At 34.3% G+C, this 25,811-nt stretch overlaps 1 protein-coding gene across 12 annotated transcripts in view; it reads left to right on the top strand.

Moving 5' to 3' along the window:
* The window catches only part of CEP170 (centrosomal protein 170), a 136,739-nt gene extending 113,453 nt beyond the window's left edge, over positions 1–23,286 (top strand). For 8 of the 12 annotated variants that reach the window (XM_054694936.1, XM_054694935.1, XM_054694933.1 and 5 more), the window contains 6 exons: positions 6,807–6,984; positions 9,089–9,259; positions 13,162–13,250; positions 18,402–18,495; positions 19,218–19,269; positions 20,983–23,286. In XM_054694936.1, coding sequence (XP_054550911.1) covers positions 6,807–6,984; positions 9,089–9,259; positions 13,162–13,250; positions 18,402–18,495; positions 19,218–19,269; positions 20,983–21,272 — 874 coding nt within the window. In that variant the 3' untranslated portion in view covers positions 21,273–23,286. The remainder of the gene's footprint in view (positions 1–6,806; positions 6,985–9,088; positions 9,260–13,161; positions 13,251–18,401; positions 18,496–19,217; positions 19,270–20,982) is intronic. The other 4 variants (XM_054694928.1, XM_054694934.1, XM_054694932.1 and 1 more) reach the window with 3 other exon arrangements.
* Positions 23,287–25,811: the final 2,525 nt, after the last annotated feature.

Genomic DNA, 25,811 nt, shown 5'->3' with positions numbered 1-25,811 from the left:
TAGATGGCCTTTATGATGTTGAGGTACGTTCCTTGTATCCCAAGAATTTCAAGGGCTTTTATCATGAATGGGTGTTGCACTTTGTCAAAAGCTTTATCAGCATCTATTGATATTATCATATGGTTTTTATATTTCTTTTTGTTGATGTGTTAGATAATGTTGATTGATTTTCGGATGTTGAACCATCCTTGTGTCCCTGGAATGAATCCTACTTGGTCGTGGTGAATTATCTTATGGATACATTGTTGGATTCTGATAGCTAAAATTTTATTGAGGATTTTTGCATCAGTGTTCATTAGGGAGATTGGCCTGTAGTTTTCCTTTTTTGGGTTGTCCTTGTTCGTTTTTGGTATTATTGTAATGTTGGCTTCATAGAACGTGTTTAGTATTGTCCCTTCCTTCTCCATTTTTTGGAAGAGTTTGTGAAGGATAGGCACTAATTAGTCTCTGAATGTTTGGTAGAATTCATTTGTAAATCCATCAGTTCCTGGGCTTTTGTTTTGGGGGAGGTTTTTGATTACCATTTCAATTTCGCTGCTTGTAATTGGTCTGTTTAGGTGTTCTATTTCTTCTTTATCTAGCTTTGGGTGATTGTAGAGTTGTAGGAATTTGTCCATTTCCTCTAGATTGTTGAACTTGTTTCCATATAACATTTCATAGTAGTTACTGATTATTCTTTTGATTTCTGCTGTGTCCATTGTGATTTCTCCTCTTTCATTTATGATCCTGTTTATTTGTGCTTTCTCCCTTTTTTCTTTTGTGAGCCTGGCTAGTGGTTTGTCTATTTTATTGATTTTTTTGAAGAACCAGCTCTTGGTTTCATTGATCTTTTGGATTGTTTTTTTAGTTTCAATTTCATTTATTTCTGCTTTGGTTTCTTTGGTTTATTATTTCTTTTCTTCTACTGGTTTTGGGTTTTTTTTGTTGTTCTTTTTCTAGATCTTTGAGCTTCGAGATTAGGTTGTTTCTTTGAGTTCTTTCTTGTTTCTTGATGTGAGCTTCTATTGCTATGTATTTTCCTCTTATTACTGCTTTTGCTGCATCCCATACATTTAGGATATTGGTGTCCTCCTTGTCATTCAATTCAAAGAATTTTTAATTTCTTCTTTGATCTCCTCATTAGTCCAGTGGTCTTCCAATAGTGTGGTTTTTAATCTCCATGAGGTAGGAAAGTTCCTTGCCTTCTTTTTATGGTTTATTTCTAGTTTGATGCCTTCATGGTCAGAAAAGATGGTTGGTATGATTTCAATCTTGGTGTATCTGTTGATGTTTGTCTTGTGCCCCAGTATATGATCGATCCTGGAGAATAATCCGTGTGCGCTTGAGAAAAATGTGTACTCTGTTTTTTGGGGGTTTAGTGTTCTATAGATATCTGTTAAGCCCAAATGCTCTTGGTCCTTATTTAGAGCTTTAGTTTCTTTACTTATTTTTTGTCTTGTTGATCTATTCGTTGTTGATAGTGGTGTGTTGAAGTCTCCCACTGCGTATGTGTTTTCTCTGATGTCTGTTTTTAGAGAGGACAACAGTTGTCTGATATATTTTGGTGCTCCTTCGTTTGGTGAATACATGTTAATGAGTGTTATTTCTTCTTGAAGTATTGGCCCCTTGATCATAATGTAGTGACCATTGGGGTCTCTTTTTATTTTTTTGAGTTTGAAATCTGTTTTATCTGATATAAGTATAGCTGTTCCTGCTTTCTTTTTTGGTCCATGTGCTTGTAGGATTGGTTTCCATCCTTTAACTTTGAATCAATTTTTATCTTTTGTAGCTAAATGTGTTTCCTGGAGACAGCAAAAGGTTGGGTTTTGTTTCTTAATCCAGGCTGCAACTCTGTGTCTTTTCATTGAAGAGTTTGGTCCATTTACATTTAGAGTTAATATTGATATGTTAGCATCTGTATTTGCCATTGTGTTTGTCTTTCCTTTGATTTTATTTATTCTTTTAATAACTTTTTTTTGGGGTCTTCTTTCATTGTTATCGTCCCTCTGAGGTTCTGGCTTTAGGATTCCTTGTAGTATTTTTTGGAGTGGGGGTTTAGTCGTAATGAAAATCCAGAGTTTCTGTTTGTCTGGGAAGGTCCTTATTCTTTCTTCGTAGAGGAAGGAGAACTTTCCAGGATAGAGTATTCTTGGTTGGCATCTGTTTTCTTGGAGTCTGTTGACTATGTTCCTCCACTCTCTCCTTGCCCGTAGTGTTTCTTCAGAGAAGTCTGATGTCAGCCTGATTGGTTTTCCTTTGAATGTTATCTGTTTCTTCCCTCTTGTCAGCTTCATTATTTTTTCCTTGTCCTGGATTCTTTTCTATTATGTGTCTTGCTGTATTTTTCCTTTCGTCGTGGAAGTTTGATGTTCTTCTTGCTTCTTGTATATCAATTTTCAGCTCCTTCTTCACGTTTGGGAAGTTCTCTTCAATTATCTCTTTGAATATTTTCTCTGTTCCTACTTCTCTCTCCTCTCCTTCTGGAATTCCTATAACTCTTATATTTCCTTTCTTCATGGAGTCAGATAGTTCCCGAAGTCTTTCTTCGGTCTTTTTCCTTAGTACTTCTCTTTCCTTTTCTGTTTTGGTTCTTATTTCTGTGTCTTCAAGAGTACTTATTCGTTCTTCCATTTCATCTATTCTGCTTTCATTGCTTTTCCCAGAGTTCTTTAGTTCCTCCATTGATTCTTTGATCTCCTGCTTTTCTTTTGCTTCCCCCTTTAGGGACTCAATTTCATTCTTCTGATCGTTGATTATTTTTCTCATATCATTGTTTTCCTTTATGAGTTCTGTCACTTTTTTAATCATGGCAATTTTAAATTATCTTTCTGGAAGGCTCAGAAGTTCTTCCAAGTTACTGTCGTTGCAATCTGGGGGGTGGTTTTCTTTTTGTTGTGTGCTTTTTTTTCCTGAGGAGTTGTTAGGTTGCGTGTGGTTCTTCTACTCCCTACTGTCTGTTTTCTAATTTGTCGTATGCATTGGGACACTGTGTTGCTGGGACTGGCCGGCATCTTGGGTGAACTTCTCCACTCCCTTCTGGCTCCTCCAGGAGCCATCTCTGGCTTCTGAGGGAGCTTTCTGCTGGTTTCAGGCAGTCTTTACTGAAGAAATGTCCCTGTTCTAAAATGGCGATGTGGGACACAGTCCTTGCACATCCGGTCTCAGGCACACTCTTCTGCATGCCCGGTCTGCCCCGGCCGTGGGTGCCCGCTCCCCCTGTGGGCTCAGACTGTTGTCGGAAGGGGCCTGGTGTGGGCTAACTTCCCAGCTGGCCACTGGCTCCTCTGGGAGCCTTCTGCCCTTTTCAAGCAGTCTTATTCTGAAGAAATTTCCCTGTTCTATGGGGTGTTAGTGACTTTTTTTTCTAGCCGCTAGGTGGCGCCAGAGATCTCTCCTATTGTCCTTGGGGGGCTGTTTTTTCCCCCGTGGGACAGGGAACAGAGCGGGAATGGTAGGGTAAACCTCAACGGCTTTGGGGTGCTGTGTCTGCCTTGTGCCCCACCGTCATGAAGAACCCACGCCCCGAATTTCATGCCCTGGGTCTCAGTTCCAAAGCCCTCAGGTCCAGGACGTGGGCTGTAGTCCAGTTCAGTGACCGCAGGAATGGCACCTTTTGTACCCTGCTCCCGTGCCTGGGCGCCTGGTTCCTGCTTACTCAGTGAGGGACTTTCACCTCAGTGAGGGCCTCCGTGCGTCTCCCTGGAAGCCTAGGTCACAGGTGCTGGGACCTGAGCAGCTGCAATCCGCGTTTGCTTTTCAAGTGCGTGGCTTTTCCGCACAAGCTTACCAGCCGGCCCGGGGCTGTGTGCAGGTCTCCAGAGTCTCTGTTGTTCTCTAATGGCGCCTGGACCCGTTCGCTCACTGCCATGGCGAATCCTGCAGGGTTCTCCACAGCTCCAGTTACGGGGTGTGGTGGCTGAAATAGTTCCTTTCCACTCCCAGTCCAGCTTGATGTGTAGTTTGTTCTTGTTGGTCGTTTTAGTTTGTTTTTTGCCTCCTTTCTGTTGTTCGGAGAGTGCCGACTTTGTGGGTGGGGGAGGGTAGCAGGGTTCTGAGCTTTCCTCCCTTCTAGTCCTCTTTTATGGCAACTTTCTTCTTCGGGTAGTTTGCTGGAGTCGTCCGTTTATCTTCCGTGTCCCAGTTCTCACTGGGACCTGCCGCTTTTCCTCCCTATTAACTTTTTTTTAATGGGAGATCTTACTCGCAGCTTCTCCTCGCCGCCATGTTGCTTCCCCAACTTGTTTTTGTTAACTCTGTTGGGGCTAGGCCAGACCCAGGCAGCAAAAGTTGTAATAAACCATTTGTGCACAAGTTCAACTTAAGTTACATTTTAGTCTCTAGACTTTTTTCCCTAAGGCTATGTCTTCATCATATTCTCTTGCATAAGAGTACCTTATACAACTGCTCTGATTGGGAATTTCACTAGTTTTGCAAAGGGAGCAGATGTATTGCAAATGTCCAAATAAAATGTGGTTTTGTCATTTTAGAATTCTTTCTCTCACAGTGGAAATTTGAGAATGAGAACAGGGATTATAAACTTGGAGTTTAAAGAAAAAGTACAAACACAAGAGCTAGAAAGTAATACATTATCGTAAAATGTCTCAATAGCCATAATCTAGACACATTATTGAATTAATTTCTAGCTTAGATTTAACATCCATTAAAGATCCATACTCTATATTGAATCATAACACTGCTACTTCTACTTGAATATATTAATAATTTCACTTTTTTTCTTGATTTTTATGCCTTTTAGAATCCCTAATACTGGTTTTAGTAGGTGCTGAGATTTCTAAACAATGTGGATTTAAGTTAATTTAATCATCTATTGTTGCATTGACTTTAAGATAGAAATTGCCATGCAAAGAAACATCTGTCATGTAACATTCTGGAAAATAAAGGAAACATTTTGGATTCTTGCTAACTGAACAATACATGTGGTGTATACAATAAAAGTTGTTCATTTTGGTATAATGTTTACTATATAACATGTTGAGTTTACCATTGTCTGTGTTTTGCTAATTAAGTCATGTTGCTTTCTGCAAATATCGGAACTTAATTGTACAAGTGTCTGCATAAAAATACTTTTAGGAAAAAACAATTTTTGATAAGCTAATACTTAGTTATTTTTTATCTCATTGAAGTTATTGTGATTCTCATCCTAGTTCATTCATGTCAAGGAATTGTAAGAATTAAAGATATTATCTAAGAGAATACTTTAAGCTCTTTCTCAAAAGAATTATCAACAGTTAGCATGTTTATGAGGGCAGGGCCCAGGTCTGCTTCACATTGTAGCCCTTAGGACCTAACATAGTACCTGGCACATAAAGAGGATCAAGAAACATTTATTGGTGTTCTTAGTACCTGTTGGTATTGGAAAATGCAAAATATACTGACCACATATTGATTCTCTTATATCATAGGCTTCAATTTAACTTAGCTACTCTTTTTAAACCTCTAATTTTTTTATACAATTACTATACTTAAATTTTTTATAATTTGTGGTTAAATTTTTATACATTCCTTGAAAGTTTTTCAAATTCACATTTTGCCCATTAAAAAATAATATTTTGTATTTACTTTGAATTTTAAAGTTGCAGAAACTTTCACATATACTTCAAAGAATGTTACCTCATCCCACAACCTTCCATGTAGAAGTAGCAGAGATAAATTCATGCTTAACAGATGAATAATTTAGAAAACTCCCAGTCTCATTGAAAATATTTTGAGAAAAAACAGGATTATCAAAGTTAGATTTTATAAGATTATTCCTTTTTAAAAAATAGCAGTAAAAGAGAAAATTCTGTTTTCTTCTTTGATTATCACTGATAGCTATTTTTTCACTTGCCAAACCATATAGCTAAATTAAACAACTTAATGGAAATAAATGCTAAACCTGGAATCTGGCCCTACCTTAGCTACTACTTTTGTTATGTGGTTATTAGCAGCCACTCAGCTTCTCTGAAAATATGTCCATGTTCATAGTCAGTTAAATAAGCTGTATCACTTTGCAGCCCTCAAATGGCATAGTGTATGCTACCAAGTGCTATGCGTAGTATAAAGTGCTAGATCAGAGTTTCTAATCTCTTGATACCTTAGACCTCTTTGGTCACCTGAGGGAGGTTACGAAACTCTTGGAATAATGTTTCTAAATGCATAAGCATAAAAATACTTAGAATTGCAACAAAGTGCAATCATACTGAAATGCACTTATTAAATTTTAAGTAGTATAGTAATATATGGTTCCCTGTTAATACACTAAATAGAATGTTACTGCTGTGGGTTTAATGACTACAGTAATTTTGTAGTGATGACTGTAAATGTTTGGCGATACCTTTAGCAACTGTAATGTAATTTCTGTTGGCAACAAAAAGCACCAATATTGTTAATAGCATTACTGTTTGTTGCTGTTGTACTTCATTTAGAGGTTAGTGAAAATAAAGTACTCTTTCTCATTCAAGTTTACAGGTTCTTTCTTATTCAAGTTTGCAGACTCCTTGAATTCTGTCCACCATCCCTAAGTTTAAAAATTCCTATAGTATATTAATATTAATCATCAGCATTAATAGTACATTTTAAAAGACATATCCTGTATTTTTTCAAAATGTGTCAGTTTGTAATGTTTGTTGAATTTAGTACGCTTAATTTTTGAAATTAAAGTTTAAGACATAGTATAAAAATAGTTCATGGCATTGCCAAAGAATCTTAAGGTCTGGTACACATCTTTCCGGAGATGTACAACTTAAGTAACTGATTTTGTCATAAATGATCATTTCTAGAGCTGTTATTTAAAAGGAATTAAACTTGTTTTTTAAAATTATTACCAGGATCAGCCAAGATCTTGCACTCATTGCTCGGGAAATCAACGATGTAGCAGGAGAGATAGATTCAGTGACTTCATCAGGCACTGCCCCTAGTACCACAGTAAGCACTGCTGCCACCACCCCTGGCTCTGCCATAGACACTAGAGAAGAGGTAGGAGATCTTCATGGAGAAATGCATAAGGTTCTTTCTTTTCTTTATTTCTTTTGCTTTTAGCTTTTTGCTTAGTTTATTTTAGTTTCTTCACCCTCCCTGTTTGCATGAAGCTTTGCATTTTCCAACTTTGCTTTAACAAATTTCTTTTATGTTTTTATAACAAAAGTAATAAAGGCTATAACTCTTGGTCTACTATTAACACACAGCTATAAAAGTATTCAGAATAAGTACTTTGATAATTATTGGTTGATAGTTTTACTTAAAATGTAAATTGAAATAATATCTGAAAAGCAAACTGCAATTTGGTAAATTAATATACAAAGTTTCAAAAACGTTTGGCTATGAAAACAACTGCAATTAAAGAATATTTTCATAGCTAGCTGACTAGAGATTATCTCTAGTAGCAAAGAAAAAAAGTACATAGTTTTCACTACTTTCTATAATTTTGTTAATGAATATACAAAATATATTTATATGCCAGGATACAGTATTTTGAAAATTGAAATACACACACACAAATACATATATATGCCATTTTAGTATTTTCTTGTAAACTCTGGAATGCAAGTTAGCGTACATAGACTGTTACCCTTCTACCTCTAGAGGGCACCATTTGCATAGCATTGTTTGAGTGGGTTCCTTTAACATGTAGGATTAGTGGTAGGTACTCTGTTCCTTCTCTGTCAATTCAGAAATGCAAGCAAAAAAATTGATATTTGAAATAATGAATTAAAGTTTTATTAATACAGGGCATCCCCTGGTGGCGCAGCGGTTGAGCGCTGGGCTGCGAGGCTGCCCACAGCCTCTGCAGCGCTGGTTTGTTCCCCAGCCACTGGTGAGGGTCCCACCAAAAAAAAAAAAAAAAAAGAAAAGTTTTATTACTACAAAGCCACACTCTTAATTATTGTCTGTCTGCTTTGTTCTACAGTGTCAGAATTGAGTAGTTGGAGGGAGACTGTAGTTACAAAGTCTAAAATATTTATTATCTTGCCCTTTGCAGAAAAAATATTTGCCAGCCTTTAGTATTGATAATTCCACTACTTTAATTTTACAAAATAATGCTTTCAATAGTAGCCAAAAATGACTAGCCTTTTTAGTAAATTTAATTCTAATACTGTGCTAATAATATATTTTCTTTGGTTGCTTTTTGCCACATTCCTTTATTACCAAGTTTTTTAATGGTCATTTTTTGCTTGTTGATTTCCCCTTCATGTATTGTGTAATTTGAGAAATGGTTTCATCATTCTATGTAGAATTTTGTTATCACATAGATCAATTGTAAATGTATATAAAATCATCCTTATTGGTGAAAAACAAAAGGATCTCCTTGGTGTCAAGACACACACAATTCTAGTACATTTAAAATAAAGAGGTTATTATTTTCTCTGCTCTCAACTTTTACCTAACATGATCATATACTCACCTAAGATCCAATAAATTATTCAAGAGTTTCATTGAATAGACTTTCATTTTTCCTTTTTGTTTTACTTCTGAATCTTGTACTAGAGCTTGTTCTTCAGTAAACCTGAGTTACTTTGTATTGTGTGTGTATACTTTGCACTATAGATGGCAGTATTATCACTTTTACTGGAATATGTCATTTCTGTAGCATTGTTAAAATGTAACTGATTAACACCAAAATGTTTATTTTGTGGATTTAAAATTGTTTTCCTTTTGTAAACTTAATTGGAGTTTGCAATTTATCTATCTGAAGAAATTTGGCACCTGGATTTGGGGAGGAAAAAACAAGATAGGAAACTAAACGAAAAAGAAACATTATTTTACACTGGTAAGGCGATGTGAGTAAAATGAGCTCCTTGTCCATCTACATGGCTCAGCTTTTTCTATTTACCATCTGTTTTCCATTTGGGGGAAATCTTATCCATGGAAGAATTGAATTTAACAGTTATATATTTTGGATTTTGAAAATAAAATCTATACAGATGAACATCTTCTATAAAAAGACACCTTTGATGTGTTTATAAAAAGAGTAATTGGTTTATTGAAGATACCATGCTTTTATTCCTGAGAATGGAATGACATCTGTCTAATCATAAAAATAAAAATTACAATGCCACTGTCTATACTTTTACAAATTATTCTCATAAGGATTTGCTTCTGTCTTATGTAGTTGGTTGATCGTGTTTTTGATGAAAGCCTCAACTTCCGAAAGATCCCTCCATTAGTTCATTCTAAAACACCAGAAGGAAACAACTGTCACTCTAATGATTTAAGGCCTCAATCAACAGAGCCTCCTGATCACTTAACAATTACAAGACGGAGAACATGGAGCAGGGATGAAGTAAGTAAACTTATAAAACTTCATGAATGGCAGATATGACCTGTCCCATCAGTGGGAAAAAGAGAAACTTTTCAGCAAATAGGACTCGGAAGAAAAGCTTGTCCTCATGGGTACAATGAAATTGCATCCTGACATCACATTGTAAACAAATTATTCCGTTTGAATTAAGTTCCTAAAGGATGAAAGCAAAATTTTAAAACTTTCAGTAAAAAATATAGGTAATGATTTAAACGAAGTAGGAAGAGTTTTTCAAAAGAGAAAACAAAAAAGACACCTGAAGTTTTCACTTTAAAACAAAAGATTTTTACATTTGACTAATTAAAAGACTTGCAAAACATGCCACCTGCAAAGAATAAGTATAGAGAATAAAGAACGTATATCAATAAATTAAAAAGGCAAAACAACTCAATAGAAAAATGCAAAGACATGAACATTTCACTGAAATATTCCTGTGGCTTACAATACACAAAAAGTTGTTCCACTTCATGAGTGTTCAGAGAAATACATTTCAAGCCTTCAATGAATTATTTTATATTCATTCACTTTGCAACAAAATAAAAAATAGAAATATTAAGTATTGGAGAAGATACGAATACATAGATTTTCTTACGTACATTCACAGTAATATGCTGTGGATGTTAATGTAATACTGGCTAATTAATGCTGTAATGCTTGTGGATGTTAAGTTAATGCAATTACTTTGGAAAACAGTTTAACATTATTTCTGAAGTTGAACATAAACATATCACATGATCTGGCAGTTTTTCTGCTAGTATATGCCCAAGGACAATCTCCCAAGACAGCATGCAAAAGAATATTTACAGTAGTAGCACTATGGGCAGTAATGAAAACTTGAAAATAATCTCTGTTTATATCAGAACAAAAGTGAATGTATAAACTGCTGTTTTCACAAATCAAACAGTTATGGAGCAATCAAAACTAAAGCAAAATGCAATATGTGTGAATTTTAACAGTATACCATTAAATGAAAAAAGTTCTCTAAGGATTATATAGTTCATTCATAAAATTTAAAAAAGGTAAATATATACACATGTATATATATATTAGTTAGTACAGGAATAGATACAATGAATGATAAAGGAAAGCAAAGCAGTGATGAATGGAATTCTGGGTATCATTACCTTGGATAGAGGGAGGCAGGAATATAGGGTAGAAGGTAACATATTACTAGATATTGATTGTGTGTCAGCTATTTCTTCCTAACAAACTACAAAACTATCAGTAGCATAGAGCATTAAGTACTTATCACACATCTGTGGTTTAACTGGCTCAGCTGGACAATTAAAAGTTACGGATTTAATCCAGGTTTTCTCTGTGTGTCCATATTACTTGGACTTGTGGGCTAAGTTGTGCTTACTTTGTCACAGTTGTCAGATAACACAAGTACCAAGAATATTTCCCATTGATGAAATAAAACCCATGGCTGAGGTCAAAGGCATGGTGTAGAGAAAATAGGGAGAATGAGTATTTTTTAACCTGTTCTGTCACAATGGTTATTATTAGGTACTAGTTTAGATTTGTAGTAGATTCATTAGTGCTTGTTATATTAATAAAGAGAAAGAAGAAAAAGTCTCAAGTTGGACCAGTGATGTATGTCATGAATCAAGAATTATGGTTAATTCTGTGAACCTGTGGACCAATTCAGATAGAAGTTATTAACTTGTTGTTAAAAAAATATTAATATAGCATTGAGAAATCAGGGAAAGATGCCTTTTGGAAAGGCTTATGGTAATGAAATCTAGATGAAGTGAGTGTGGGAAAAGTTGAAGAATATAATGAAATTCACAAAAGAAATTACTTCAAATATCATCATGGAAAGAACTAATTGAGGAATAAAATATATTATAGCTGTTGCTATAATGAGAGTTGAGGTGGTACAGGTTTAGGGGAATGGGTAGAAGGAGAATATAGAAAGGAGGATTCAGTAATAGGTTGGCATTTATGGATCAATGGATTTATGGAATGAGCTAAAAGATAGTATGTCAGTGTGTGTCTAGACACACACACAGTAGAAAAAAAATCTCCCTGATGGAAAAGGTTGTAGCTAGCTAGCTCCATAGTTACATTTGCAACATATTAGATAGTTTTACAGCACACTTTCTCTGAACTGGCTTCATATTGATTTACTGTTCTTGTATCAGAAAGGGCCCAGTCTTATCTATTTCCCATATTCATTCTGTCCTGAGGTCTGGAAAGATAAATCCTCCAAATGTAGTAAAATTATATGGGAGAAGTTTATGTTTTTAAAGAAAATGGAAATATAGAGTAATTTATTTCAAGGTTCATAACATTCTTTTAATATAAGGTATATTACAATGTTGTAAGGTATAATATATAAGGGTAGGGATGAGAGATACCCTTTTCTGTATTAGAATTTTTTTCTTAGACTATCTCAACCTTTCTCACTACTTTGTAATGAGTATGTGTAGCATTCTTCTTAACTTGGTTCATCACAGTTCACAAAATACCACTATACTTATTTAATCAGCCCTTCTTTGCCTTTATGTTGCTTTTCAATATCCTAAATAACCCTTTATTCCCCCACTAAATTAAAATCTTTGTCATTCTCAAGTTCTGGTTTCCCATGAAGCCTTCCTTATTTATGCCACCCCTCATTGAACTCCCTTTCATTAGAATACATATAGTACTGAATTACAGAATTTAGTACTTACTTACCTTCTTTCTTATAAAATATTTCCTATTTATATTACTATTATCTCCCCCACTAGTCTTTGAAGCTTAACATCCAAGGCAACATCTTATTTTCTGGATTTTCTTATAGAGTTCAATACAGTTCTGACAATATAAGGAGCTGATTTTGGAACCCACATCTAGTCCCAACTTCAGTCCTTCTTCTAGCGTTCTACACTAGCTATGCCTTTCATGATTTAGTCCTTGGCAAACTTCAGCTAACAGGCTAAATCCAGCCTGCCACCTGTTTTTGTAAGTAAAGTTTTTTTACAACACAACCATGTCTACCAGTTTGCATACTATCAATATCTGCTTTTGCTATGATGTGAGAGTTGAGTGGTTGTGACAGAAGCCACAGGGACTAAATTCTTTACTCTGACCCTTTATAGATGTTTTCCACCCCCCAGTTTTGTCTATGAGTTTCAACTGGAGTGATCCTAACCCTCATCATAAAAACTTACGATATTAATTTTTAAAATGTATGTCTCCCATTAAGACTCCAAAATAGAGGTTGGGTTGTAATTATTTTTGCCTCCCATATTTATATTATTTAATGAAAGAATACATGATAAGCTTAGTATTCTAAATCACTTTCTCCCTTTTATGATAATTTGAAATGGAGGTATGAAAGACAGTATCATGATAGTAATTGAAGATAAGATAATATGGATTGTTTTTGAAAAAAGTGATATAACCAAAATAATATAGAAACTTGGGAAGTTTTTAAACAAAAAGTAATTCCTGGGCCTCCCTGGTGGCACAGGGGTTAAAGTCTCATCATTATCAAGCTATAACCGGGCACTGCAGCATGAGTTTGATCCTCGACCAGGGAGCTACCCACATGGCACAGCAGACCTCTTCTCTCTCACCAGCTGCTCTCCTCAGCAGTGTATTTCAGTAGATCTGCCTTTTCTGTTCCCCGCTCTGTCTCTGTTGACTCCTCTCACCCCCACACCTCTGGCCTACACCCCAGTTCTTATATGCATAAATAAATCAATCTTAAAAAAAAACAAAAAGTAATTCCTTTGTTGATGTTTATTTCTCTTAATTTAGTTGCATAACACATTATATTCTTCATTGATTTATCACTAAAATTGGCATAAATACTAAATTCCCATAAATATGGATAGTGTTTGTGGTAATACAGAGGTGATATTTTAATGTGTACTTTTTTCCCTTGGATGTTTCAGGTCATGGGAGATAATCTGCTGCTGTCATCCGTTTTTCAGTTCTCTAAGAAGATAAGACAGTCTATAGATAAAACAGCTGGAAAAATCAGGTATTATTTTGTACTCAAATTTATATTACTAGAGTCAGCTGTTCTACTGTTTTTCAAGTCTCCTACCAAAGATATTAGGAACTAGTGAAGTCAATGGTATTGAATCTTTCTGCTAACCATAGTCCTTCCTTTTTAGAAATAAGCAGTAGTCATAACTAGACTATGAAAGGGACACAAAAAGAAACAAGTGTACTAGATAATAGCCCCTTCATAAATGAGAGTTAATAACTATAATTGCATACATCAATTTTTATTAATAACTAGAAACAATTTTCTCTTAAACAAAATATTTTGAATTAACAGATTTTGGGTCTTCTTTTAAATAAGATGTCAAACTTGTTTCATCCTTCTCATCAGTAAATGGGACTGTATGTGTACCCTTGTTAGATGCAGAAAAGTTATATGAAGGAATATTAGATAGTTGAAAACTAGATTTTTACTTTCCTTTGCTATTTGTGGTAATTATAATAATCTTTTTAGTATCTTACCCCTTCAGTAACCTTTATCTTGGGTGAAATAGGGACGGTGTTATATTAAAGTTTATTTTCTTCAGTTCCCTTTCATGTATGTCCATTGTCATCTCATCCCCTAGCCCTCTCAGTTGACCCAGTTGTCTATCATGTACCTATTCTTCAGAACTTAAATTGCATGCCAGTTTCTCAAGAATGCTCTGAATTTCCTCAAGTGCCTTTGCTGCAGCCTCCCAAAGTATGCCATCCTATATTTCTCTTCTTGTATTCATCATAGTGAATTGTAATTATTATTTACTTGCCTGTCTTCTTTCCTCAATTGTGAGGGCATCAAAACAGTGCTGGACAAATAACATTTAGTCAAAAATCATTCAAATGGTGATCTAGTTGGGAGACTTTCCATATAAGGTTCTTTTAATCAGTGTTTATTTCACTTATTTATTTCTTTGTTAATAATCCTCCTTGTACACCCTAGTTTTAGAATATAATTCTAGTATAATTAAATTCAGAGTGATTTATATGTTACCTTCAATTGCATTGTGTATTTGAACCAAATTTGAGGCACAGTTCCTGGTACTAATAAGCCTGTATATGACTGAGACGGAGCAAGTTTCTTAAATCGTGTAATAACTAATAGGGTAAGCTTAAGTATTTTCTCCCCTGCAAAATCAGTTGAGTCCCCCACAAGAGGAAAGGTGGACTACATCTGTATGTGACCGCAGGTTCGATTAGGAGTTCATATAGGAGGATAGGTTGTCACGGTGAAGGAAAGCTCTCTTATTTGTGAAAGAAGATAGGACTGGCAAACTTGGGAGTGATGTGATCATGAAGGGAACATATACATGATACTTCACCTAAAATAATCACTGAGTATGATTACAATAAAATCCCAGACAGAAATTATAAAATATTATGAATAACATGCAACTAATTTAATTTCTCTAAAATCAAATGTGAACCTTAACATTTATATATTTTTTAATTGTTGTTATACTTTTTTATATTTTCTATGTAGTTAGTCGCTTTAATATGCAAACAGAAAAAGAAATGATTGTGCTTGTATGGAATAGAAATTATTAATGGCAAATTACAGAAAATATTAAAACAGATAATAAAATTAAGGCAAATCACATAGGTAGCAAAACCCACTAACTTAATTAACAGAAATAGCAAACTTAATCCAGGTTGGCTTGTTCTCAAATAAATGAGGTAAAATGTAAATTTCATGAGAGCAAGTGTCCTTGTCTAATTACAAAGTACCTAGAATTTACAATATAATGGTTTCTGAATTAGTGAACATTAGATTATTATTCTATAGGAAACCAAATATATTTAAAATTTTAAGGATATGTGAGAATTGATAAAGTGTAAAATACCTTGAAAAAAAGAGTGGATGGTAACATAATGGTAGTCACTAAAATAATTTATAAAATTATGTATATGTATAGCGCCTCCTTAAGCTAAGCATTCATTTTCTTTTTAACTGTTATGGCATGATGCCTCATATTCCAACCAAATTTGGAGGACTTACACATCACTGATACTTTTTTTGAAAAAGTAAAGATCTTATTAAGTGAAAAGACCAAGTTGTAGAGCATGTGTTATGATCTCATTTGTATAAACTTTTGAGAAATGAACCTGAAGGTGAAAAATAAATATATAATAAATGCATATACAAACACAATCATGATAGATATTAGATATGTATTTTTTAAGTAAAGTTCTGTATTTTATGTAAAATACAAATTTAAAAACTGAAAAAATAGGAACAAAGTGAACATCAAAAGTGAGCAGAGAATCTGGTACATTTTTAAGAATATAAATATACAGGATCATGGCACAAAAGAAAGTTCAAAGCACCTTTATGCAAATATACTTCAAAAATTAATATAGTATAGCTTAATTTATTTCTAATTTCTGTAATTAGGATCTTGAAACATAATAAAACCATGCCCAAATATAGTTTGTGAATTGTTATATTCTATTCAAATAGAATTGTATATGTTTATCCGAGTGAGAGCCAGTAATAGTGGCAGAAACACAGAGGACATCATTTTTATTTAATTGCAAGATAACTAATTTGAAAAATCTTTTAGATAAAATTAAAAATTGTCTCAAAAGTATCTTTTTAAAGTACTGTGTTTGAGTACTGTGTTGCTCCTTAAAAGCAACATTTAAAATTGTTTTTCAGGTTCTTTTTTCTCTGAGTAAATTTGTAAACCGTTACCTATATGGGCAAATTCTACATGGTATTAGGTGTAATGAAGTCTAAGATGATAAGGATGACACTGGAATGATAAGGAATGGTCAGCTTAGGGAGACTTTATTAAGGAGTTTGTACTTTTAATATAAAACATCATGGGAAGGTAATTCAACAGATTTGGGCCCTCTTATACCAAATTTATCTATAAAAATACCATGTAATTATATCAAACTGCCAACTGGAAAACCTTAAGGTTTCCTTACTTATAAATGGCCATCCCATGTTATTTCATCCTACTGAAATACAAGTCCTTCCCCTGTAACAGGATCCTCATTCAGTGAGTATTCTCTCTTTCTGTTGACTTTTCCTTATGAAAGAGTATGTTTCTCAATCTGCACTGAATTCATCTCTAGTTTCCTCCTAAGAAAAATATTTTTGTATCTTTAACATTTTAATTATAAGTGAGACCAAAGAACACATTGCTTGGCCTTGCTCTCAGAAAATAGTAAGTTAAATAAAAAATAAGTAAACATACCTCAGTAATTTTTGATAAGCAGAATTTTTTATAAGAGGTTAGAGGTCTGACCCTCTTATAGGATATTGCCTAGGTTGTGTGGGGAAATCTAGTCTTTAAACTCTGTGCCAGAGGTATAAATGCAAATGCCTACCCAAGGCTATGGGAATGCCTCTTGTTCAGTTACTTTCTGTGGGTTCAATAAAAAATAAACAATTACTATTTTGTGATTTTTCTCATTGTATTCCATGTCAAAGTTACCCCCTCAAATTATATAACAATAACAGGACATGGCCCTATATTGGTAGACTACTAGTTGGCAACCCCTAGTTTGTATATATTGACGAATAGTGCCAGTAGATAGATTGTTGAAAAACTTAGTTATAAGACTTTTTTTTCCTAAAACCAACTTCTTTATCAAAAAGAAATTTTAGTTTGAAAGTTAAATAATTGGGGCCTCCCCTGGAGGCGCAGCGGTTGAGCGCTGGGCTGCGAAGCTGCCCACAGCCTCTGCAGCGCTGTTTCAATCCCCGGCCGCCGGTGAGGGTCCCACATGGTGCGCAGACCTCTCCTGCCGCCCGCTGCTCCCCTCAGCAGTGTATTTCGTCAGTCTGCCTGTTCTGTTCCCCACTCTGGCGAGCCCTCTCACCCTCCCGCACTTCTGACTGTACCCAATGATTGTATAAATGAATGAATGAATGAATGAATGAATGAATGAATGAATGAATGAATGAATCTTTTTTTAAAAAGTTAAATAATTGAATGAAATTAGCTTTGGAACTTAATGTGTTCTATGGTGACATTTAGTCAAACTACTAAGTATTTTGAATCCATATATAATAAGATGATTTCTAGAAAGCTATGATTTTTTTTTTTTTCTGAAGATCTATAATGACCATAAAATGGTGTCTTACATTTACATCTCTAAAACTGATGCATTATGTCTTGCAGATTCCAAAGTTTTAGGAAGGGAAGGATACCACATTTGAAAGACAAATCTAAATTTTTTATTTCATATTTGATTTTAACTTCTAACTTAAGTATCCTTATTTTTATTGGCAATTGTTTTTATCAAAAAGATAATGCCTTTTTTCCCTTTTTTTTTTTAAGAGTTATTTATTTATGCATACAAGAGCTGGGATACAGGCCAGAGATACTGGGGGTGAAAGGATTTACCAGAGACAGAGTAGGGAACAGAACAAGCAGACTGACTGAAATACACTGCTGAGGGGAGCAGCAGGCGAGACAGGAGAGGTCTGCTGCACCATGTGGGTTGCTCCCTGGCCAGCCGGGATCGAACTTGTGCTGCAGAAGCTGCGAATTGCTTCATAGGGCAGTGCTTAACCCCTTGAGCCACCCTGGAGGCCCAAAAAGATAATGTCTTAACTCTTAATAGTCTTTTATGTACACATGAACTAACATGAATAAAGATTTTCCCAAAAAGCACACTAAGTACTCTAATTGTCAACCTTTAAAAATGATGTTCACACTTTGCTCAGTCAATAAGATGCCTTTTCTAGTATAAAGACATCTTAATGAACACAGTTGCTCATAGCTAATTTAATTTAATTCTATGTTGTGTTTAGTATGCATATATTTTATCTGAGCATAGCTGTGTTTTTGTTTTGAGTGGTGGTTTATGTGTTAAATTGCAATTATTAGATAAAATGTTGCTGTTAGATATAACACATCACCTACATTTGGTTTATATATGGTTTTCTTTTCAGTAAAGAGATATTAAAAGATTTGTGTATGTGTTCTTGCCAGTCACTTTTAAAATACAGATCTCTCATGTAAATGAGTTTATTGGAAGTAATAGGTCAGTACTGGATTTGCAGTTCATGTAAAGTTTAGTGGTTTCTTTATACTTGTATAGCTTTCAATAGATATTTTATTTTGTATTATTGTTTAAAATGTAATTGGTTTTTAAAATTTTTAAAGTGCATATATTTTTTGATATATAGAATATTATTTAAAGACAAAGATCGGAATTGGGATGAAATAGAAAGCAAGTTAAGAGCTGAAAGTGAAGTCCCTATTGTGAAAACCTCAAGCATGGTATGGTAATTTTTCTTGAATATTGAAACATTTTAATAGCAGGGTCTTATTTCAGGAGAAATATGTGTATTTTTGAACTGTTTGGTTTTTAAATATTATAAAAGAAATGCACAAATTCAGGAAATTTTATGTCTTCAGCTATCTCTTACTGAGCATTAAAAATGTTGATTGCTTCAAAGTTGCAAAGGGTTAAAGGAAAAGGAATCTTTTTATGTTTTTCACTTTTGTACATGCTTGTTTTTGTAATCGTTACCCATTATAACTTAGGGCAATCTTAAAAGGAAACGCAAATATAAGTTATTTCCATTTACTTGATAGATTCCTTGTTCACTCCTCAAAAAATTGTACCAGTTTTCATGGTTTAGGGAATTATTCTAAAACTGAAGTTGCGGTTTATATATTTTCTTGAAGACACTTTCCTTAGACACTTTCACCAAGTTGTTGCAAGTTTTATCAATGCAAGTTTTTCAGAATCTTGGCTTTTATAGTTGTATTGTTGTGAATTTTTCATCTTACCTGACTGAAGAAATAATTCTATTTTAACATTAAAGTTTCAAAATTTGAATTTTGTTTACTGGATAGGATAATTACTTTGTGTCTTATTGCTACAAAAATAGTACCTTGGAGCAATGTTAATTTCAGATAAGATGAATGTGACAGTCATTCTTATCACATAAAAATGTCTTAAAGTGAGCTAATTTTTATCATTGCTTTTCCTATAGGAGATTTCTTCTATCTTACAAGAGCTGAAAAGAGTTGAAAAGCAGCTACAAGGTAAACTGACAATGAATTAAGTATAAAGAGCTAACAGTTTAAGACAAATGATATTAGTGATATAGCTTAAAATACTATAGGATGCTATTTGGTTAAATGTAATGAAATATAGAAAAAAAAAAGTAGAGTTCTCCATAATCCAAATTACTCATAACAAGTTTTAAAACTCAGTATAAATAATTTTAAAAGATAATAAAATTAGGGGCCTCTCCAGTGGCGCAGTGGTTGAGCACTGGGTTGCGAAGCTGCCCGCAGCCTCTGCAGCGCTGGTTCAATACCCTGCTGCTGGGTGAGGGTCCCACATGGCACGCAGACCTCTCCTGCCGCCCGCTGCTCCCCTCAGCAGTGTGCTTCGTTGGTCTGCCTGCTCTGCTCCCCCCTCTGGCTCTGGTGAATTCTCTCACCTCCCCCGCACTTCTGACTGTACCCAGTGCTTGTATAAATAAATAAATAAGTATTTTAAAAAGAAAAAAAAAGATAATAAAATTAAACATCGAATATATAGTATACTATAAATTAATTTTCAATATTACATTTATCATCTTTCATATATATACAGGCTAATATATAAAAATGCATGATAATGTATTAAAATGTAGCTGAAAATGTTTGATAATCAGCAAGCATTCTTTATTTGATTTGACAATACTTAAATTATGTTTGTGGTATAACCCAAATTATATTGCATTCTAATACAGTAATAGTTGTTTGGATATACTACAATATATGAGTGCATATAGACCATAGTGACCAGAAGAGGAGGGAAAGAAGGAAAAGAAAGTGCCCTCTAAATTTAAGTGACATTGTTTGGGTTTGTGTCAAATTTTAATCATGCATTAATGCCTACGTATGTCTTGACTTAGATATCCCCAAAGATGCAATACATAGATTTGAGTCAACTGCCAATTCTACTCAGACTTCACTGCTTGATTATCATAGACATAACATGTTGGTCCTAGTTAAGTGTTTCTTGACACTATTTAGCATCAGCATTGCTAATGGTCATCATATACACCATGAGTGAAAGTGGCTTACAGTAACTGTTAGATGGTAGAATGGGGATATACTTTCAAAAGGATTTTAAATGATTCTTACATCTATGGCCCTTCTTTCTCCAACTCCCAGTTCTACCCACTGCAAAGTTAAAAATCACTGCCTAAAATTTCACTCATCTACCCAAGGAACTTTTGAGCTGCTGTGAGATATTTTCATCTAGACTGTTAGGGGATCCTTACAACTCAGTGATACTACACACTTGCACATGGCGAACACATAGCACTTTCATTCTTCTGGCCTCCTCAGCCCTCAAGTTACTCTGAATCTCATCCTAGTAAGAATCTTTAATCATCTGAGTGGAAAATATGCCTTAAAGTGTTTATTACAGTCATAACCAATATTTCACAGTACTCTCACAATAAGAACAAATTTTAAAGAGATCTTTCCTAATTTCCACGTTGCCAACTCCCAGTCCTCTAGTGGCTAAAGAATGCCCATAAGTGAGCCTACTCAAGGAATCCACGAAAGCATTCAGGTCTGATTAATCTACAATATAAACCAGCTTCAGAATTATTGAATGGGGTTTTAAATACAGCATAGAAAAGATTAGCCAAATTTAAGCTCAAGTATCAGTGGTTGAATTTCATAAACGTTTATATTCAAACTTAATTACATCTACAGTTACATCTGTATCTCCCTTTTCTTTCTTACCTTCAGCAATCAATGCTATGATTGACCCCGATGGAACCTTGGAGGCTCTGAACAACATGGGATTTCCCAGTGCCATCTTGCCATCTCCACCAAAACAGAAAACCAGTCCTGTGAATAACCACAGCAGCCCGGGTCAGACACCAACACTTTGCCAACCAGAAGCTAGGGGTCTTCATCCTGCTGCTACCTCAGCCTCAGCTGAATTTGAGAATACCGAATCTGAGGCTGATTTCAGTATACATTTTAATAGGTTCAACCCTGAAGGGGAAGAGGAAGATGTTACAGTACATGAATGACTTTCTTTTTTGATTGTTAGAAAATAATTACCTGTGGAATAACTAGGAATATTGGAAGCAGCATAGTGTTGACTTACACAAAATAAGACAGCTTGGTCAACTACAATCTTGTTATCTCTGTCATCTTAATTTATTTATTTTTTACCTATAATGTGGTGTCATACTAATCCTTTTAAGCCATTTAGATAACCACTTATTGCACATATAGGAAAAAGCATATTGTGGCAGTCACTTTTTGTGGTTTTTAGATTTTCAAATAGAAATATACGGTTACATCCTTTCCCTTCATAGATCTTCTTTTTTCTTCTTTCTTTAAGCCACGCTGTGACCTACAAGCAAACTAAATACCCAATATTTCTGACCCCCATGTCTCCTGTGCCAAGCTGCTCCCTGAAGTGGACTTCATCTGTACAGATTTGTTAAACACTTATTTGCTTCTTAACAGTAGGATTTATTACCATTGGATACAATTGCATATGACTCCCCACAGTCAAACTGACCTTTCAAAACAGTCATTCTTATGTTATAAAATTTTGCAGCACATATTTGATTTATATAACTTTGTTGCTACATAAATTAAATTGTCTTGGGATTTACAGAGATGAACTATTATGTTTGCACTAACATTTGCTGGGAGTAAGTAGGTGGACATATCTATATATGAATAAGGACTAACCATCTTTTTGTACATAGGAGATTCATAATACTGTATTTGTTTTAACTCTACAATGTCTTACTCCACTTTCAAAAAAAGATCAATTTGGCACTTTTTTCAATTTTTTTTAATGGAAGTAAGATTTTTGTCTCTCATTTTAGGATAAATGATAACTAGAATGATTAGACAGATAGTTTAGGTGGAGTATATTTTTAAACCTACAAACATGTATATTGGTCCTGTGTTACTGAGTTTATATGTGACAGTTTAAAATTTTTTTCTCTTGATATGATCATGAAGTTAAAATTTTCTTCATTAGGCAATTTGGAGAACTAGTAGTCATAAGATTAGTTGATAGTTTCACTCCCAAGCAATGAATTGCTTCTGTGTATTTCCCTGTAGGACCCAATAGTAAATCCTCTCTGTCTTTTACATTTATAAGGACCCTACAAGACTACAGTGGTTTTGGGCATACACTGCTAAACAGGAAGCCTATGAAAAAAAATCTTCTCTAAACTTGTTTTTTCTCTTTCCAATAAGTTCACATTTGGGTAAGTTTTAAAAGAAAGTAATTATCTTTGTGTTTCCAGAACACTATAATTTGGGTGACTATTAATTCAGTTAAATATTCGTAGTAGACTCAGATTTTCCCCATGACCCCATCTGTCTATAAAGGTTAAAACTGAAACTTTTGCAACTTCTATGAAACAATCTTTAATATTTCAGCAATAATCCTATACTACATTTGTTTTAAGAAACTAACTCTGCACACTTAAAAACTTTACAGGATTTTTAAAATTCTGTATGGTTGGGCCAGTTAAAAAAGATGCAAGAAAAAAAATTTTTAGAGATATAAAAACAAACGCCTGTTGTATAATGGAGCTCATATTTTTCTTTAAATTAGAAAAATGGCAAATGAACTATACTCCTTATAAAACTCAATTCCCCTTTCTATCTAATAATAAAGGAAGATTAAAAAAGGTTTTAAAAAATATGAATGGACAGATAAATGCTTTGAAGGAATAAATGAAATATTAAAACAGGGTCAATCCATTTGAAGAAAAAGTAGAACAAAATAATCACCATTGTTCCCTCTTTTACTAATGTTTGGGTACTGATTATATCCACATGGGGTAGAGAGTGAAGTTTGTTTAGGAACATGTTAGCATCTACTCTGCTTACATTATCGCTTAATTGTTTACACAGTTTTGTTTAATTATAAACATTTGGCCTTTTACTATGTTGTCTTTATTTTGTATGAATACATTATTCTCCTTATTTATTTTTGTTACATTTATTACTTATTTTGTTATGCATTTACACAACTCCATTTTTAAATAAAGTGTTTCTGGAACTTTATACAAAGATTGTACATTTTATTTCTTCTACCATCTGACTTCATTTATATAACATAACTATATACACCATTTCCTAATGCTTAGTAAAATAAGTACTCCTACAATTCTGATTAATGTGATACTTGTGAAATTTCATACTGGTTCTACTAACAAAAAATATTTTCTTTGCAAATTATAGTAAATATAATTAGCTTCATTCTCTGATATATACACACAAGGCTTTATTTTTAGATGGCCTTTTGAAACAGATTTATGTCACTGTTATATATGAGGAACAAAAAAGAAATTTAAAATATCGTGGACATTCTAAACTTGAGAACTATCAATTTATATTCGTTTTCTTCACGTATCATTCATACTCAAGAATCTTTAATATCTGCCTCTGTTACTGTTCACTATCTGTTTCTCAACTTGACCTTTGGAGGCTTTCCATTATCTAACCCTTTTATTATGTGTCTGCAAAATATAGTCTCTGTACAAGTTCCTGACAGTCTTCAGCTTCTTAACCCTCTGTGCACTTGCTGCTGCTTCCCCCTGCTTCCTGCTTATCTGCATTCCTTCCATTCTTCAGGGTTCACTAACCTCTTCATAAAGCTTCCCTTACTTAACGGGGCCACAGTAAAGAAGTATACTTTACAGCATATATTTACACTTTCCCTGCCCTCACTTCATATACACACATTTGTTCTAAATCACCAAAATAATCTATTCAAACATCTATGCCATTTTGCCTCCATCTGTCTTTGGATTTACTTGTTTTATCTCTGCCTGACAAGATCTTAACTTTTGAAAGGAAACCAGACAAGCTTAGGATTCAGATCCATTCCTCGTTAATTAAAAATGTGGTTCACCATCTGCAAAATGAGAACATCATCATTCCAAGTTTCTTCCAGTCCAAGTGATCACATAACCTCTGTGCTCATTTATAGCACAGACACTGTCCAACAAATATGTACTACATGCCTAACATATCGAGGCACTGAGGTAACTGGCAGTGAGCAGAATAAACTTGGCTTTACAGACCTTTCCTTTCTAGTGTAGAATAACGATAGAAACTAAGTTGATGTCAAATCACATTTTGCTTTACTTCCCAGTGAATTATTTACATAGCTACCTCCCTATAAACAGTTTCTTAAAAATAAGTACATGCCACTTAATAAACTTTAAGTAAATACATTTTCATTCTGGTCTCCAAGAACCTTGTGTGGTCTGACTTCCAATGTACTGTGTGCCCTTGACTCCCTTCTTTGCTGTAGTTAGACCTATAGTCTCCTGAGGCATCTGAAAGTCATTTTTATTGCACAGTTTAACACTGGGTTTTAGGTAAGGTACGAAAAGGCCTCTCCCATCCTGCGCTGCTGTCAGATGTCCGAGGGACCCCCATTATGCAGGTGAAACTTAGTAAAGGTGGAGAAATTTGCTTTATTTGGATGTTAGAATGACCAGTACAAAGAAATTACAACTGAGTATCTGAACTCCAACTCTCAATTCAAAGCCTTGGCTAATCTTCCCTTAATGCATCCTGTGTTCCCCTCTTTCCTTCAAATACAGTTTGTTAGCCTCATACCCACCCCCATTGCTTCATTTCCTGAATCTTGACAAGGAAGAGCTTCATGCTGCCCCACTCAATTTGTCTAGCATATTTTACTACCTGGAATTTAACTTTTGTTCAATATTTAATACTCTTAGAACAGTTGTACCTACTGAAATGTTTGACATTTTTAATGGATCAAAATATTATAGAAACATTTCTATAAATTTACAACTTGCTTACTACTCTAAGGCATATAACATTAAAGATGAATATTCTTTTAATTTTGAGAAAATAGTATATTAGATATAAAAATAATAGACATGTAGTTCAATTCCCTCATCCATACTTGAAGTAATTGAGGCACAAGTATAATATAGTGCTTAGTGAGAAAGTATTTCTAACCAGGTTGTACTAAACTACTGCCATTTCATAAGAGTAGAGCATTCAGGCAAATAAGAGGTTCTGGATCATTAACATTAGATTCAGGATTTAAACCCAGTTTAACTGATTAATCCTCCTTATTTTCAGTCATAAAGAGACAGCATAGTAGAAAAATCACTCAGTGGAATTGGAAAACCTGCAACATAATGTATTACTGGCTTTGGGAAAGTGATTTCAACACTAAGTTTTATCATCTGTAATGGAGGGGTAGGGGGATTGATGAATTGATTGCTAAAATATCTACCTACCATTAATTTTTATTCTCTGATGTACATATATTATACACTTGGTTCTCTTCCCCCAGATCTGTGGCAGAAACATTTTGCTATCTTTACTGTAAATCTGCCTTTCTTCCTGTCCTTAATAAATGATGAGCTAGACCCTCACTCTTTCACTCATACATTGTTATTAAATTCCTTTCCCCAGAAATCTTCCAGTTCTATCCCTTCACCATATTTTTCTCAGTGCACCTTTGCCCCCATAAACGCTACCAGTGGTTTGAATTGAAATGGGGTGTCCAATGATTGTAGCACCATTTTCCAGGTAGTGGT

This window comes from Talpa occidentalis, unplaced genomic scaffold (genome assembly GCF_014898055.3).
Source record: "Talpa occidentalis isolate TD23 unplaced genomic scaffold, MPIMG_talOcc4v2.1 talOcc4.14, whole genome shotgun sequence".
Classification (NCBI taxonomy): domain Eukaryota; kingdom Metazoa; phylum Chordata; class Mammalia; order Eulipotyphla; family Talpidae; genus Talpa; species Talpa occidentalis.
The sequence above is the reverse complement of the archived record's forward strand: the minus strand, read 5'-3'. Positions and strand labels throughout refer to the sequence as shown.